The sequence below is a fragment of the Monomorium pharaonis genome, chromosome 10, assembly GCF_013373865.1.
Source record: "Monomorium pharaonis isolate MP-MQ-018 chromosome 10, ASM1337386v2, whole genome shotgun sequence".
Taxonomy (NCBI): domain Eukaryota; kingdom Metazoa; phylum Arthropoda; class Insecta; order Hymenoptera; family Formicidae; genus Monomorium; species Monomorium pharaonis.
In genome coordinates, this window is record NC_050476.1 from 6,973,195 (window position 1) to 6,991,443 (window position 18,249).

At 37.1% G+C, this 18,249-nt stretch overlaps 2 protein-coding genes across 7 annotated transcripts; one reads left to right on the plus strand and one right to left on the minus strand.

The window, feature by feature from the left end:
* Positions 1-1,096: 1,096 nt before the first annotated feature.
* On the minus strand, positions 1,097-12,244 carry LOC105837389 (E3 ubiquitin-protein ligase SH3RF1). 4 transcript variants are annotated; one of them, XM_012682138.3, is made up of 13 exons: positions 10,697-12,244; positions 10,492-10,606; positions 10,305-10,403; positions 10,083-10,219; positions 9,882-10,008; positions 9,358-9,666; positions 8,901-9,205; positions 8,481-8,818; positions 8,196-8,401; positions 7,969-8,111; positions 7,286-7,453; positions 6,242-6,355; positions 1,097-6,134 (listed from the first exon to the last, which is right to left on the minus strand). In XM_012682138.3, exons 1-13 carry the CDS (start codon positions 11,170-11,172, stop codon positions 5,954-5,956), a joined length of 2,718 nt encoding a protein of 905 aa, XP_012537592.1. In that variant the 5' UTR covers positions 11,173-12,244; the 3' UTR covers positions 1,097-5,953. The 4 variants fall into 4 exon arrangements, with proteins under 4 accessions (XP_012537592.1, XP_012537591.1, XP_012537593.1 ...); XM_012682137.3 differs by having other exon boundaries at positions 8,481-8,821; positions 10,697-12,239; XM_012682139.3 differs by lacking the exon at positions 7,286-7,453 and having other exon boundaries at positions 8,481-8,821; positions 10,697-12,231.
* A 618-nt stretch (positions 12,245-12,862) lies between these two features.
* Positions 12,863-18,148, plus strand: LOC105840449 (FERM domain-containing protein 4A). 3 transcript variants are annotated; one of them, XM_012687380.3, is made up of 5 exons: positions 12,863-13,193; positions 13,791-14,034; positions 14,133-14,413; positions 14,495-14,798; positions 14,918-18,148. In XM_012687380.3, exons 2-5 carry the CDS (start codon positions 14,031-14,033, stop codon positions 16,690-16,692), a joined length of 2,364 nt encoding a protein of 787 aa, XP_012542834.1. In that variant the 5' UTR covers positions 12,863-13,193; positions 13,791-14,030; the 3' UTR covers positions 16,693-18,148. The 3 variants fall into 3 exon arrangements, with proteins under 3 accessions (XP_012542834.1, XP_012542835.1, XP_012542836.1); XM_012687381.3 differs by having other exon boundaries at positions 12,863-13,149; XM_012687382.3 differs by lacking the exon at positions 12,863-13,193 and adding an exon at positions 13,202-13,728.
* The last annotated feature ends 101 nt before the right edge of the window (positions 18,149-18,249 follow it).

The following is an 18,249-nucleotide window of genomic DNA, read 5'->3' on the forward strand; positions in this document are numbered from 1 at the left end:
GTTTTTCATCTATTTCCGAATTCGTTTGACATGACTGTAAGAAGACTCCTAATAAACCCTTTTTCAGTTTCTATCTTCTTTAGAAATCGCACAAAGAAACGTTCAAATGGGTTTACAACGTTCACATATGAATTGTAATATTCTTTCCGTCTCCTCTCCGTTGATCTATAATAGAACAATACAGCTGTTACATAATGACACGATATTAAAGCTTCTTCATTCTACGAGAAATATATTTCTCAATCCTTTTTCAGTTTCTATCTTTTCTAGAAATCGCACAAAAGAACGTTCAAATGAATTTACAACGTTTATATATGAACGTTATAAACCTATTTGAACGTTCCTTTGTGAGATTTAGAAACTGAAAAAGGATTAAGGAATATATTCCTCATAGAATGAAGAAACTTTAATATCGCGTCATTAACAGCTCTATTGCTCTACTATAGATCAACGAAGGGGAGGCGGAAAGAATATTGAAGATTGTATATTATTTTGTATTGTACGTTGTCCGTAACATTCGTAAATCAACTCTCGAAAGTACAGAATCATTAATCCTGATTTCAGAAACCGGTTTTCCGATTGTGTAGGCATACATTCCAATCACTTAAAAATCTTTTCGGAGGTCGCACTTTTGTCTTTGTTTGAAAGAACGCAAATTATTTGGCGATTAATTCTTTTAAAAGTTTACTGAAACTGCAAATCTTAATTATACATAAAATATTAATTTTAACTTTATTTACACACATATATATATGTGTGTGTGTGCGTGTGCGTGCGTGCGCGCACACGTATACATATATACATATATAAAATGCGTTCTTGTCAATTTGATTTATGTGCAACAAATATATTGAAGATGAAAAATAGAAATACATCACGCACACGTCCCAGAAGCATCTTACATGCAGTTAACCGTGCATTGGTGCGTGAAGGACCGTGTTAAATAACTTTAATAAACTCTCGACAGGACTCAATTGATACGCTCGCGTGTAAAGAAGCGCTTCTACATCAAGACAGCTGTTGCATTAAAAACCGGCACGAATGGCACATCGATGCATAGTAGACGGAGGTCAAGGAAAAAGTAGAATAATGTTTATGTTATTTACGCATGTTGCTTCCGTATTTGTGAGGAAAGTTCAAAATTAATACATTAATAAAATATATAATGGTAAGATAATAAATTAATGGTGATACCATTACCAATTTTATTTCAGAGGCATTCCTGAGATATAATATTGTTTTTTGTTAAGCTTTTATTAATATATTGATACGAAACATTCTGCTGTGCGTGTATGTGTGTTAAAAAATAGTTTATGAAAAAAATTATCTTCAAAATGCATGAAATTATAATAAGCGTAACGAGAAGAATTGTGATAATGGTATCTGTAGTAATAGCGAGTTCTATCACTTGCATTAGTCTGACCTGACATATGCTAAGGACTACTATGTATGTAGTTGTTTAATAAAAACATAATATTGACGTCTTTTGACCAATAAAATATCTAACGTCAATAGTATAATATTTTTAGCTGCATAATATGATATTTTATTGGTTAAAATACTTATATCATGCTTTTCCATTTAGATATCTTCATGTATAGTAGCACTAGAGCGTTTGTCGAAATCGCTCTCTATAATACAATACAGAATACAAGAGGCTTCAATTTCCTATATGTTATCTGCCGCAGTTTAAAGGATTCAGCACATTGATCGGTTTTGCACAATTAAGGAATTATATAAACTTAGTATACGTTACGAAAAGAATATACATATATATAATTCTTTTTTTGGTATAAATTATAATAAGCCCTTTAATTGCACGAAATCGATTTTTAATGTTCTGATGTAATAATTTATGATTTATCAAATTAAATGATTTGACATAACAGATTATCTTAGCAAATCGACTTCACGAGTACAACAAACGGAAAATGACTGATTTAGGACACACACATACAGACCCGGCATTTATGGTAGCCACGTGAAGGATTTTATTACAGGTTTCGTATGCTATTTAAATATTAAACGATACCTATGTATATGTGTAAATTACGCTTGGACACGACATCGACATAGATTTGCTGGAACATTGTTACGTTAGTGACAAAATACCGAGTAGCGTAAGTAGCGTGTAAAGGTAGTAATCGGTATATAATGACTATTCTAAAGTTTTCTCCTTACGAAAGAAGTGCTAGAAACACATTTGGTCTAAATGAAGGCTCTTGACTCGGATCTTTGTCTTACATTCCTACGCTACGTGTACCTTGTTCTGTAACCTAAACAGATTTCGACCTCTGCGAAACGCAAGAAAGTCATCATCCCTATGCATACGCGAGTATAGCTGTTTAATGACATCTTTTTTTTGCTTTTACCATAACGTTGCGAGAACTCCAGATTTCGCAGTAACTTATTTACAATCCACAGAGACGGTCAATTGCATCGCACGCGCGCTTATCGATTTAAGACTGTTACCGTATAAACGCATTTCGTATACCTGCAGCTCTTATTTACGCAAAAACAAATGGGCAACAATGTTAAATCAACGACATAATTACGCGAAAGATGATATCTTACACGTGTCGTGTCATGCTTAATTCTGTGTTGCGCACAAAATAAGATAGCGACGAGATAATAATTAGTCTCTCTCTCTCTCGTTACAGCCAATCTGATATATCCACCCGCAACTTAGCAGTACCTTCTTTACAAGCCATTAATAATAAATTACTTAAGTGTACGTCATATAAAATACACACATATGTATGCCTGTGTATAAATAGTTTCTACGCAGTTCTAGTGTGACATAAGGAATTTAATTATATAATTTAATTGTCAAAGAGATGTAAGAACAAAAATCATAATTTCAAAATTCGTATTCTTCGTAAAAGATGGATATGCAAAATCAAAATGCAAAACATTAAATTGATTGTGCGTAAGACATATTAATAATTTGCATAAGGTACAATATAATGATTCCAATAATTCGCATGAACACAAGCAGACGAATTTTTCTTGTATATAAAAAAAATATGTATATATATTATATATTTCGCATTTTATTTCTTATCTTTTCTTCGATTTCTAAATATCGCACTACAGTAGACTGCCAAGTTTATCATAGTATGCGCAGTATGGCCCCTCGCATAGAAATGTAAGATATTTTTTTCTTTTTCTTGACTATCATAATTCTAAATTCGATTAAATTCGATCCTATGGTCGATCGGTCGTTCGCTTTTTTTCACGCCGAAGTGACTGACATAAAAAAATATATCCAGCCACCTTCTCCATCCGAACAAATAACTATAAAATTACATCTCTCCGTACGCATATATGTCTATATGACGTTCAGAATCTCTAAGTCACTTTCCCTCGTGTCATAATGTAGACTTCATCAATATCGATAAGTTTCGATAAGTTTTAATTATTATCGATTATCCCTAATCCTTCTACATTTTATTTTCTAATAGTTTGATGGCCACAAAAACTTATTCACTCGAAAATTTACAGACAACGTTCTTTCCTTGATTTCAAAGAACAGAAGTGGACGTTTTTCATTACTCTTTGCAATTACTGCGTGATTGTATATAACATAAATCGTTTTCTGATATTCGTTTTGCTTTGCATTTCAACAATGAAATGTTTCATATCATAAGAATTTGCAGATGTCACGGTTATATTTACATGTCAGCAAAAAATACAAAACATACTAATGAAATGTAGAGCGTAGTTTAGTTTGTTTTTTGTTAACTTTAATAAAAATTTATAAAAATTCCGAAAAAGAAAGTATCCTGAGAAGTGTCTTAAGTAAATTGTCCTTTTGTAATTTTTGTCTTTACAATACGTTGTGTAATGTTCTCTTTGTTTAATAATGTTGTTTATTTTACACGTTGGACTGTCTCTAATTAAATATCGAGACAACTGCAAATTACTATAATATCAAGTTACAATAAAATTATATACAAATGTGTCATTAAATGATCATAATAAATATAAATATGTCTCCAGGATACATATGTACGCGTATACATATGCGATTGAAATAATCGTGTACATGTGTGTTTTTCTGTTTACACTTAGATTTGTGCAATATACGTGTCTAAATTCAAATATATAAATGTAGATAGATTACTTATTCATAAAGTTAATGAATTGAGCATTACGATTATTATATATACAGGTATACTCTCTACATATTTATACACGCGTAATGTATGTACAATTGATGTATTGTATATAATAATCAAATAACATATCGAAATAAGGTACACTTTTAAGACTTAACCGTAAATTCTAAAAGATGATAGTATAATTATATGATAATCAATAAAATATTTTTCAACGTATAAAGATTTATAAAAACCACCAATTTTGCACAACTGTATAATTAATAGTATAATAATAAGAATAATAATAGAAAATAAAGAACATAACAAAATTTATATCTACATCATTAATCAGATAATGGAAGCACTTTAATTTATTGAATATTTCCATATTTATTCTGAATTAACTGCTTAAACAGCTAACTCGTTATCATGCCATGGATGTCTGCATAACTTTATAAATTAAAAAACAAGTTATAAATTGAGTTACAAAGTATATAATAATACATCAACATTGCGCGTATCAAGGCCATTTTCTAAATATATCTTAGCTAAATTACCTATAACAATCCAAATTGTTTGTTAAAATAGAATATCTTTCTTTGTACAGTGGGGATATATAATAGATATACCCGCTGAAGAAAAGACATTCATTTAATCTCGATCAACCATTTCAAAACACAGTCCAGTCTTAAATAATGTCAATAATAAAATTATCAGTTGTGCTCTTGTATAGCATATTTTTTTATACATAAGCATAATAAATTATCGGCAGCAAAAGCCAATCATCTACAATGGCAGATTAAGGAAGAAAAAAATTATATAAATCTCAGTATAACTGACAATAAATATGGACAAAAGTCCATAATTCTAAACATCTCAAGATAAGATGCCTGTACAATAATGTGCTCAAATCCCTTTAAAATCGAAAATGATGGAATTTTGACTTTCAATTAGACTGTATTGACTTAATGCATATACGATTATATCATCTAGACAATCGCAAGTATAATTCCACTATTCAACTGTTGATTTAAGTTGAACTGGAATTTAAGCATACCATCGCATAGACACTTTTCGTTTTATATTATATGTGCATTTGCCCCGAGATATTTAGACTTTTTCAAAAAGAATCCTCTTTATATGAATTTCTTCGTTTATTCCATAATTCTATTTTTAATTATGTGTCATGAACGGTTTGACGCGCGTAAGCATGATTATTACACAACCCATATTAATCTCTTTTCTCTACGCCCTGCGCGCGTATCGAAAGAAGATAGCAAGTTTGAAATCAACAGCTTAAAATGGGAAACTGATTCCTTCCCTTACGATCACAAATGGCAGTAACGTCGCGCAAAATAAATTTGCTATCTCGTTGCAGTTACGCACGTCTATATAACCGATGGCAGTATAAGTTCCAAATAGTTTCAGCGTCGTCTTCATACTACTCTTCGTCATTTTTCGCATATTTACATGCAAAATACATATAATTACTTTGCGCTAAAATATCCTATTGCACGCATCGCGCGAATGTGTTCATTAATTCGACGCATTATCAGTCACTTACAATGTGTTTATTACAACACGCTAATTAATGGCCCATTAAGTTCTCACAATGGCTGTACGTTACATTGCACAGCTCGAGATGCTATAGCATGCCTAATACGCGTGCATGCATTAATCGCTTCGAAGTCAATGATATATTTCAGAATATCGGTGAAAATCGTCGACAAGTACGTGCGCGTAAACATGTTACCGAGGATAATTCCCGATCTGAATATATCGTATAAATACTTACACAAAAGGCGAAGTTATATACAAGTTTCTAACACTAGGCGTCCTTGTGTCGGGTCTCAGAAAGCTTCCACAAAACTCGCCGGAAATAGTCCCGTACGGCCAGTACGCTGCTGCATACCCTTGTACCATCCATCATCGCGCTTCTTCTGCACGTATATTATATCCCCTACGCGAAGTTCCAGTTCGAACTCGCTATTAGGTGGATACGGTACGATACAACGGAATCTATACCCGGTACTGAAATTAAACATAGTTATTACCAAATAACGAGGAACGTAATCTTGTGACTAAATAATGAAAGTTAACGACAGTTAAACTCGGAAATTTGAGGGACAAAATTATACCGGTCGCGCGATGATTGCTGCTTCATTTGCTTTCCCATTCCAGCGTCTAGCGAATTACTCTTGCGATGATGGTTTCCAACAGTCGAGCATACCATTGCACCGGATTCATTGGATCTAGATGGGAATGAAGAGTCAATTTGTAACGAGACTATAGAATAGAAAATTGTGATAATAGCGTTATATAAATACAAAATATATGAAATATTAACATTAAGTATCAAACGATTTAGCATTACACAAGCACAAATAAATGAAATACATATAAATTGATATTTTGCACAGAGAATTATTAACACAGAGCTATGGCTGCATTCCATTTGGCGCTCACAGCGCTGTGAGCATCATTTCATCCTTGTTGTTCATCATGATTAAATAAGGCCAAATAATGCTTATAAACGCTATAAGTGCCAAAGGGAACGCAGCCTATGTAACAAACATTTAATAAATATCATATTGGGGATTTCCAAAACATGCAAATTTGCGATCAATGTTTCTCTAACTAAATTACTGTATAAAATGAAATTTATACTTTGTGTGCAAAAGAGCGTGCTATAATTTTGTGACATTCTATGATATATAAAAAGCATTTAAATATATATTGTTAATTACGTAGCAACGCAAAATAAATTGTATAAATGTGACTTAAATTTTTCTAAGCTTACCTTGAAATAAAATACAATTCTACTATACAATAAATTGTAAAACGTAAAGAGAAAAAAAAATAAGTACGATAGAACTGTTATTTTTAAATGCACATTAATTAAACTTACACATAAAGCGTGTCTTCGCCGTAAAAATTAAGAAATGACTGTTTAAAATAAGAAGGTATTGATTTGATATAATTCATCATCAGATTATATGTCATAGTTTTATTATTATCGTAAAATATAAATGATGTCATAGCTTTTCTAATGTTCTTAAAAAAACATATTCCTTTTGTCATTTCATGAATAATTATAATTCATCTGCTAGCTGGCAAAATGTACACGTAAGAGTTCCACGAATTTAAAGCTCGGTTCATGTTTAGAATTACAAACGACTAACCTTTGGGTTACCGATATTGGTAAGGAGGGTCTCTCCTTGTATTTCAGTCTCTGTGAAGATGTGGCATGGCCCTGCACAGAGCCTGGACATAAGCGGTGTGGGCTGTTTGAAGCATTTAATTCCTGTGTAGGTACCACCTGTAGCAACTGACTTGGGCAAGATCCCGATCTGTGATTGTCAATTCGCCCCGCCCACCCACCCCGTCCCAACACAATATTAGAGAAACATTTCAAGGCGTGCAATTTATGTCATGCCGCACAAAGCATGATATTAAAAAAAAAAACATTTACATTATTCGCGCATGGGGCTATTTAGCCACCTATCTATCTACTCTGTATGTGTGCGTAATTGGCAATGCAACAATCATGCAACATTTTAGCAAAAAAGAAAAAAGTAGCACTTTTACTTAAACATTTAAACTAACACTTTGATGAACATTCATACTCGCACATATAAATTGTTTCACAATCTTTGTAATGTACACGAGATAATGCATGTATGTGCATACAGAAATTAGCGGGATGCGATATACATGTGTATGCATATATATACTTTTTTAAAGATCAATTATTAAAACGTGCAAAATTACAATGTTATTCTCGACATTTAGATTATAATACAGATTGTACACACACATACGTAATCCATAAGTGTTCGATAATCGAAATCAATTATGTACTCACCGAACGTGCACCGGATTGACGGAATTACCGTCGTCGAATACAGGATTATCCATCGAGTACGTAGCAGGTGGAGGTGATTTAGACTTCTTAATATTGGTCAAGCGTCGCATCAAGGAAACGCATTTATCCTTCTTTTCTTTTGGCTGTAATTTGTAAGTGGATATGTTAATAGTACAATATTATTATATTACATTATCGGAATAATACAAACGTTTACTAAACAATACCTTTTCCGTTGTTCTGGACGCTGTTGCACCTGCATTCGCGGGAGTAATACTGCCCGCTATACGCAGAGTATTATTCGGACTTCTATTCATGTCGCCAACAGAAGAGGAAGGAGTGGGAATGGTAGCGTTGCTACAACTATTGTTAGCGCTATTGATACCTGCCGATTGTAGCGACGACGATACGGCGATTTGTTTACCGGGGGAAGCTGAAAAGGAATATCGCATAATTGTAATATCAATAAAAAGACAATAAGAATCAACAAATGTAATATTTGAAACACGTACGAATATTTGCAGTCATCACCGCGCTGTGACTGCGTCCGAGCGGAGTGGTATTCTGATCGTTGTGTCGGGGCGGACTAGTTTCGGACTGATTCGGTCCCTGATTCGACTGAGCGGCGCCATGCCAGGATGAAGACACAGTCGTGGATGGGCTGATAGCCCGCGGCGGTAATTCAGGCGGCGGAAGTGTGCGAGGATTGTAGGGTTGTGGCGCGGGACCCTTACTTTTCGTATATGTTACTGCCAAACGTGACTCCGCATTCGACGGGGCGTTCGATAATGGCGATCCTTGATGTTGGCTTGGTGAGTTTGGAGATCCGCGACACAGCCCGCGTTGACATCTGCTACAAATACATTGGCGAATGTAACGCGGATAACCATAGATGATTAATCCAAAAGATAGACTGGGAGGTAAAACCATACTTGGCAGGTGCAACGTAATTTCCTGGAAATACGCCACACTTCTGGGTGCGATTGGACGTTCCTTTGAACCATCCGTCCTGACAACGTTCCGTCACCATGTAAATTCCGCCTTTTCGTAACTCAAGCTCATCTGCTTTCTGAGGCTTATATGGATATAACGCTACATACGCCGCTGGTAAATGCGCTGCACTAGATGCACTGGAAGTTTGTCCAGTGGATACACTTTGTGACGCCTGAGCGAGAACGAGATCGCTGCTGCCACTTCGTCTGTGACGAAGATTGTGATCCGTGCAACTACTGCTCGTCTAGAATAGAAATATATTTATTCAAATTTAGGATAAATTTCAAGAAAAGAAAAAGAGAAAGGATATTAAAATGTAAAAATAACATAGAATTATGCATTGAACACATACGCAGCTATCCATAGAATTATTAGAAAACAATGTAATTTTCTTACTTGTAAAGAAGAAAATGACTCATTGCCTCCGCTATTATTGACGTTATTAGGGGCACTGTCTACCGGAGGACTAAGTATTTCAGCGCTATGTCTATGATGGGGATGTGCATGATGACCGGTATTTACGGCAGTGAAACTATGACGTTTAACATTATGCCTATTGCCGACCGCGGGTGGCGACGTCGCGGGACTACCAGGGCTGCTCGGAGCAGTACTGGAACTGCTGGACGTCGTCGAACTGTTAGGGGTATTTGGAGTAGTGGTCGTAGAACTTCCACCAGATGAAACGTTTGAGACAGAATCAGATACCTGTAACGCAACAATGTCAAACATATCTCGTAAAACACATCTTATTTATCTATTAACTAAAATAATCAATTTAAAATTTAAAATATATGTAATTAATATAATCAATTGATAAAATTAACTATCAAATAATTTTGTATAATCAATTAAATTTTCAATGAAGTTTTTGCTAATTGATTAAACTAAATTGTATAAATGCCTTGAATAAAAATATGTACCTGTACCAGTTGTGGTCGAGACTGACTCGTTGTTTGCACATTACGCGAATGATCAGTTGGTATCAATGGTGTAGTTTCCTCATTTGTTGGAGTTGGGGGGGCCACTCTTGACGGTCCTGGCTGTACACTGATTTAAACAATTAATTAGTAGATACATTCATTTTAGAAAATACAGCAGCTGTATTAATTTGTTTTGCTTACTTGGTCGAAAGTTTCATCAAAGCTCTGGCAACACTGTTCAACTCGACAAAAGCTAGTGGAAAGATACCAATTCTGTCCAAGAGTTTACCTTCCGCCCAATTTTCATCCACTCTTCTGATAACACTGATAACTTCCCCCTGAGAATACATTCATAAATTTTCATATATAAATGACCATGACCTACCAATAACAAAGTGATTATAGAATGATATATGAAATTACCTTGTTAAAAGTTAAACAGCCATCCTCGTCGTCATTTGTCATCCTAAAATCGTATAACGCTTTACATTGAGGTACATGTGGTGTCAAAGGTGTCATCACCTGGAAATTGCAATAAAGCAAATTATATTTAATTTAAATTTATAATATGCAAAAAAATGTTTAATACTTTAAGATGTTTGTGTTATACCTGAACGTAAGACAGTGGAAAGACACCATGATTATTGCCACATTCCCCAAAGTACCAATTGTTGTCAATCTTCTTCCGGAGGATGACTATGTCACCCTTCTTAAAACTTAAATCACTACAAGAACAGATAGTAATATTTACATAGTAGGATAAGAAAGTATAAAGATAGATCATGAATGTATGGCTTATAAGTATTGAAGCGTACCCTGGCACCTTGGAGACATAATCGTAGATCGCTCTTCCGTATGCCTGATTGTGCAGATGCACCTGTTTGGCAGCGGCATTAGAATGTCGCACTGGTGTCTCAGATGCAGGAGCGAGATTACCAGTGACAATGGGTGCCGGGGCAACCTGGTGACCGCCAAACAACCGCTGGGGCACGGCGGTACCGCCCGAGATAGACCTCGACGATGGCAGAATAGACTTAGCCTGGTTCTTCGGCGCGGCATTGCGCATTCCCTCGAGGATACGCATCAGCAGCACATTCGGCGGCAGGTCGTCCACCTTGGCGTCCACGAGGACGCGACATTCCGGGCAGCGTAACTCGCGATGAGTGCTGACGATTTCCTCCAGGCACTTCTTGCAAAACGTGTGCTGACACGGCAGTACCTTGCTGGATGTGTCGAGCCGCTCCAGGCATACCGAGCACTCCAACAAGTCGTTCAGCATGCACTCGTCCATCGTGGAGCGGTCCTATGGCTAGCCCGATCTCGGTCGTACCTACTTCTCCGGATTCCTCCTCGTCGTCGCTGCACTTGCACTCGTTCTGTCGAAACGTACTCCCTCCTTCATCTAACCCTCCCAATTATTCCCCCTCACTCTTTCTCTCTCTCTCTCTCTCTCTCTCGTTCTTTCCTTCTCACCGCTCCCCGCCTTCGGTCCGTCTCTCTCGAACACACGCGATTCACGCTCTTGTTCCCGCGTGGAGAGAAACGGACGGTTTGTCGGGCTGCAGTTCCGGTACCCGTACGTTACCGCCGAGCGCAGGAATTCAATTCGCTTTTACTCCTCCTCTTCCTCCGCCTTCTTCTTCTCCTCTCCCTTTCTCTCTCTTTATCCGCCCTTCGCGTTCGCTCGAGGGAAGGTGCGCACCGCCCCGTCCCCCGGAATACGCACGCTCGTCTATTCGCTCGGTCAATCGACGGCTTGATTAACGACGTCTCGGCTGTCGCACGGCGGCGGCACGGCCTCGGCGCGCATCGCGGCCACGGCATCGATCAATCGCGCGCCTCGTCGATCCCGTTCGCGGCGGGTACGTGCACCCGCGGCACCGCCGTCATCATCGTCGGCGCCAACGAGCCCGACGGCGACGTTACCGCGACGTTACCCGATCGTTGACTCCGTCCGCGGCGTTTCCGCTTCTCTCTCTCTCTCTCTCTCTCTCTCTCTCTCTCTCTCTCTCTCTTCCTCTCTCTTCTCCTTCCCTCTCTTTCCTCTAGCTCTACGCGTTTTTAAAAAGTCATTCGCCCTGCACACAGGCCGCCACAAATGCGGTACTACGTTAACTTCAGCGCGCTTACGTCTAGGATGCTCGCGTGCGTCATGACCGTGGTTTGCAAAAATGGATAAGTAAATTTTTATCGCGATTAGATCACTAATGAAGCAAACAAAGTTATCTTTAATCTTGCACATTTAATCTCTCATTTACACGTGCTGAAAAACATTTGCAGTTTGTAGACGCCAAACTGTCGACATTCCGACATGTTCCGATTTGATCCGCTAAAAATATACAACGATAATGTTAATTGAATGCTTTATCAATTAAGACGTTAGCGTTATGTTTTTGTATAATTAAATAACTTCATGTAAGAGATAGAGAGAGAGAGAGAGAGAGAGAGAGAGAGAGAGAGAGAGAGAGAGAGAGAGAGAGAGAGAGAGAGAGAGAGAGAGAGAGAGTGCACCAACGCAATATTGACGTATATCTTCATCGTTCAAACATAAAACAAGAATGATGAAAAAGCGGACTCATATTTTTATAAGCGCTATACTCTAAATGCGGGTGATATATATATTCGGAGCAAAAAAAAGGAAGAGAGATAAAGGTTTAAAAAAGTTCAGCTCGACGGACAAAGTGCTATCTTCATTGCGCACCAAAGAAAACTTGTCCGAACACATCCGTTCGTACGTAAAACTCACACCAGAGAGAGTGGCCACCGCGGCTTCTTTCGTGCGACCGATATTTGACTAGCATCAGCGCCAAACGTGGATGTAAAACCCGTTTTACATTAATTGCAGTCGCCAGTTACAATTAGCAACACCCAATGAATGTCGAGCTTTAACTAGAAACTAAGCGCTTATTGGATGTCGCAAGTCGCAACTGACTGCTTGTGCGATTAATGTAAAACAGGCTTTACATCCATGTTTGGTGCTGATGCTAGTCAAATATCGGTCGCACGAAAAAGATCGCGGTGGCCGCTCTCACTGCTGACTGCTCTCAGGACTCTCAGGTTCCTCTCTGCTTACACGCACTCACACGGTCACAGTCACACCTCTCGCAAGTTTCGCATCGGTTTATCGGTTATGCATCAACAATCAACAATCTGTCCCAGGTGAAAGGGAGTGGAATCCTTTTCGTCGTCGTGCACCTGGTGGGAAAGTCAATAGCGTACATATTACTACGGATACTAACGTGGCTTGGGGGAGGTTAACATGATAAAAGTGCGTGCTTGAAAAAATGCGTGACTCAGACCCGGAGTCAAGAGGTATGTCGAATATGTCGATGTATGTCGTCTCCTCGGTCGAGTCTTTTCTTTCGTTTCGCTATGTACGTCGTTTGGGCTAGATATTAAACAATCGTGTTTACTTCTTTCAATTGAGTTAAAGCTGAAGCTTCTCTACAAGGAGGAATCGACGATAAAGTCATGATCGTTCTCGGCGTCGATTCAACTCGTCTTGAACATCGGAGTGTTATTTACAACACAGTTTCAGTTTACAAATGAAAGAGTTGTTCGAATCCACTGTTAAGTACAACTTAAAGCGTGCTTGATCTCATAACCAATCGTAAATGGCTGACACTTATCAATTGATAAAGTAATCGACGCATTTTTTTGCAACGCTTAACCTAGACGTTATCGCAACACAGATAGGAGTCAGTGGACTTTGTTTCGGAGTAATTAAGGATAGAAATGGTTTTAAAGTCATTTAAAGTAGATTTACGATACAAATTTATTTAAAAAAGTTAGGATAAAGATAGTGAAACGATGGAAGTCTAAGTGTTTTTGCATTAAGAAGCTTTAAGTAAGCTAAAAAACACTAAAACTGTTGTATATTTAAAAAATATAAATCTTGTTATGTTGCAGAAAGTTTTAGAGAATCAGGAATTTTTACTGACAATTTTTATTGAGAATTCATTGACTGCAGAGTTCATCTACAAAGAAAAAATGCTTTATTTGTGTGGAAGGATCTTTTATTATTTTTTGATTACAAAAAATAAACAAGCACTTAAATGGCTAAAAAATTAAGATATACCATCAAAATATATTGATTGAGGCAAATATAAAAGTTATAGCTGACCAATTTGCCATACTTTGCTTAATAATATGGGTAAGTGTAATGAATTGATACACGACGTGGCTTTTCATAATTTTATAACTAATTGTAATGCTGAAATTATTCTTATACTATTCTTCTTTACTCCCTAGTGATGGCAGGAAACGAAAATGTGCCAGGAGCCTTGGCAGATGATCCAATATCTGCAAGACTACAATGGCTGCGTCAACGCAGAGAAGCTTTGCAAGAGAAGCTTGCCCAAAAGAACAATGAGTTGAAAAACCTGTGTGTGGAAGAAGCAGAAATAACAGGAGTTTTACCACCAGAAATACCTCTGGAGCCTGGTGAAAGTCCACCAACTTTTCGTAGAAAAGTTGGCACTTCTTTTATATGTCCACAAAAATTAATCAACAAGCTGAAGACTACTGACATTGTAAGATTAAACAATTTTTTAATTGATATAATTAATTGATCTGGTATGTTAGATTAGAGTTGCATCTGTTTACATGTACAGGAGGAGTCAGAATTGGAATTGGAAAGACAAGTACAGCTCGAAATTGTGGAAACTGCGTTGGATATTGTTAATAACCCCACAGAAAGTAAGGCCACGCGACGCAAGCACAGGCTTGCTTATCAACAAAGTCAGAAAAGATTACAAGAGCTGGAGACAAAGCTGAACTTTATCAGGCAAGCTCGTGGTAAAGTGCAGCGACCAATCCAATTGCCGGCACACACAGGAAATTACAATACGCAACCACATTCACATGTTAACGTGAAGCACAGGACAAAGAAGCCACGGCCACCGTTAGATAATACAGGTATTACATGTTTACGTGTACATATGTAAGAGGAGAAAAATTTTTAATATAATTTTTAAAATAATTTTACAAAATAAAACTTTAGTCTATAATACATAACTTATGATTGTATATAATAGGAAATGAAATAACATCTCCAAAGTCTGTTGGAAGAAGCATACTTCACGAACCCGGTATTAGTTTGAGTCCCTTGGCATCTGAAGACAAGTCGAATACTTATATCGGACATGGATACGAGGAGCAGTTAACCGTATCGAACATTTCTAATCATCATCACAGTGCCACTTATCCCAGGGTGAGCCCCATCGAACAACCGAGCATTAAGATCGTAGAGCACGATCACAACGATAATCATAATGTCTACATTTTACCTGAACAATTTCGCGCGCGTACGTATTCCCACGGAAGTGGCGGATCTCGCGGCCATTACCAGGACACCGAGAGAACATCTTATCGGCCTTACGTACCAAATACTTATACCGAGGACGAGCGTCAAATGCGCTACCGTCAATTCCAACATTTGCAGAAGCAACAGCAATTGCAGGATCAAATGCAGCAGACTCAGAGGCTACAGTATACAGGGTCCTTTGAGTCCTACAAACATTTAGATAATGCAGATGTTATACGGAGAAGTGGTTCGGGAACTTACGATAGAGATTTTCGCGCATCTCATTATTTACCCGTCGATTATCAGGCCTACTATAAGAACAGCACACAATCTCAGCAAATTTTACATAGACGAGAACGTGACTCGTCATTACCATCCTGTGTTAAGAACACCTCGCGACACAGTGGCAGCAGTGCATCAATTGAGGCGCAATTAACTTCTGGATACTGGGTGCGCTACAACGACGACATTCACTGGGTGAGCATGGACGAGCCTGATAGATTTGGTAGTTTGGACCGTAGACGCCGGAATGCTCAGCACAATAATGGAGTCGGTAGCGCGAATCTAGATACTCAGTCGCGTTACCGCACTGTCGCAGTCGCGTGTACTAAAAGCTCGTCGAATAGCAACGTCACCGCATCGTCTCATCAGCATCACTCCGTTCATTTGTTGCCGCTGTCCGAGCAAACAACGCCGACGAACAACAATAAGATGCTGCTGCGCACACAGTCATTGGGAAGTGTGGAAACCTGGCAGTCGAGTCATTTGCACGATTCGCATGACAGCAAGGATGCACCTACAATGGAGTACGCCAACAATAATCGTAAGAGTCGTCAAAAAGAATGGTACGAAACATCATTGGATGTGGGAGTAAGTGCGGATTTGGATCAAAATTTAATCGTTGCGCGAAAGAACGTGCATTATCAATCGAGTCCTCCACTTGCTCGTATCAAAACTGCCATTAATGAGAATGCAAGAGACAATCAGACGACCAATGGACCACCACCGCCGATGAGTCCGGTGAACCATCATAAGAGAGACAAGCCCGAGGAGCGACAGCACGTGATGCAACAAACTCATTCTCGTTACGATCAGCCTTCGATGAAACCAAAGGTGTTAGAAATACCAGCCGAATCGAAGCCGTCCTTGGACGTCTGCGACAACGCAATACAACCGTTGAGCTCGCCGAAAAACTGCACGGTTGTACAACCGGGAAAGTATCAGCCGTACAGGGAAGTGACAAAGCCTTTTGAGATGTCTGATTTTTATAAGTACTCGACAAAATTTCGTAAGAGGAATGAGGCTGCCGCACAGTCTCAAATCGGAAATGGAGATTCGCCACTTCAGGAGAACCGTCCCGCGGAAACAAACATCGCTGATTTATCCAGGGATCCCAATTCCTACAATTTCGGGCAAAACAGTAATACCGCTAGTCCGATACAAAGAAGGCTTTATCAGCCGGTACAGCGTATGACTTGTCAACCTTATCTCTCATCGTTGAGATAATTGTTTGATCACATGGATGTAAGATTTCATTCATGTGGTCATGTTATCACACAAATGATTTACGGAATCATTCACTTGTAAATAGGCTGGTCCTATGGATAATTATTTTGTATTCTTTAGTTACGATCGATTTACTAATTGCAGCACATTAACAAGGTATTCCGCATTAACGCTTCTTCATATATTTCTTGGCTTTAAATTGATCAGAGACTGTATTTATTGAATATTGATGCAATGGGATACAATAAGATCTGTGTATATATATGCCGAAGACATTTAATGAAACACAATTTTGTGTTCATATCACATATCTTTCGTTTTTCTTTTAAGAATCAATTATTCATCAATATCAATCTCGATTTATCTATTATACATACATACAGATTTTATTTTAGAAAATTTCAGTATTCATATCGCGCATGTATATATGAAATGTTCCACAAAAATGAAGGAAAAGTAAAGAATTGTAAGAATAACATAATTCTGATCTCGACGTCGATTATAATATTAATTAATATTGGGACCTGAATAGTGCCTTTTATTAATAGAAGTATCAAGTTGATAATAATATTATAGTATTAAAATATTTTGAAATTACACCTTAATATGAATTAATAATTTTAATAACTCTCAACTTCTTGACTTGGTATAATTACTCATAATTGCGTTCTGGATTTTATATTTTTTTATAAACGATATAAACTGGTTTTTTGGAGATATTGTCAGATTGACAAGATATTAAATGTTTGTTGTTAAATCTTTTCCTCAATTATTATATCATTAAATAATTTTGAAAGTTTGCAGTTGTTACATATACTCTATTTTTAGAGTTTTATATTTTCTACTAAGAGTCTACATATCTCTTACGACTGAATATGAAAATATGCATTTTTATACAGTTTGATATTGTAATATTCAATTTCACTTCTATACGAAAAATAATAAAAGTGTGTGTTCTTAATCTTAGGACAATATTGATATATACACATATGTGGATATTTTTATACATAAATTGTTCATATTTGCATTATATTTATATACCCCACCCGGCGTATAATATATTGAAAAGTAAAATAAATCTCACTAGAGATTTATTTTATTTTTCTCACTTATTTACCACAATGTGTTCGCCGGGAAGCTTAATGTTAAATATATATGCTTAATTTACACATTAGTCGCTATTTAGTGCTTCTTGTATATATCAATTCGTATCAGAATTTTCTTCCTATAAAAACGATATATAGGTTGCTACTGTATAACGTGCGTTACCTGAAAAGAATTTAGATTTATTTGATCCACATGTTGGAAACGCTTTAGCATCACAGACGTAGAAGATAATGGCCTTATGTCTTAGCTGTGATTAATTATGCGTTGTGCGTTGTATGCTATTTTTAAGAAATCTTTTTGTACTACTTTATACAATTGGTCTGTGTCAATAAAGACGTTTGAATTATAATCGCTGTGTATATCGTAAAAATTTGAACAAATGAAAAGCAGCAAAAGAAAATTTTAAAAATGACAGGATATGAAATATTCTTAAAGAGAGATTCAAAATAA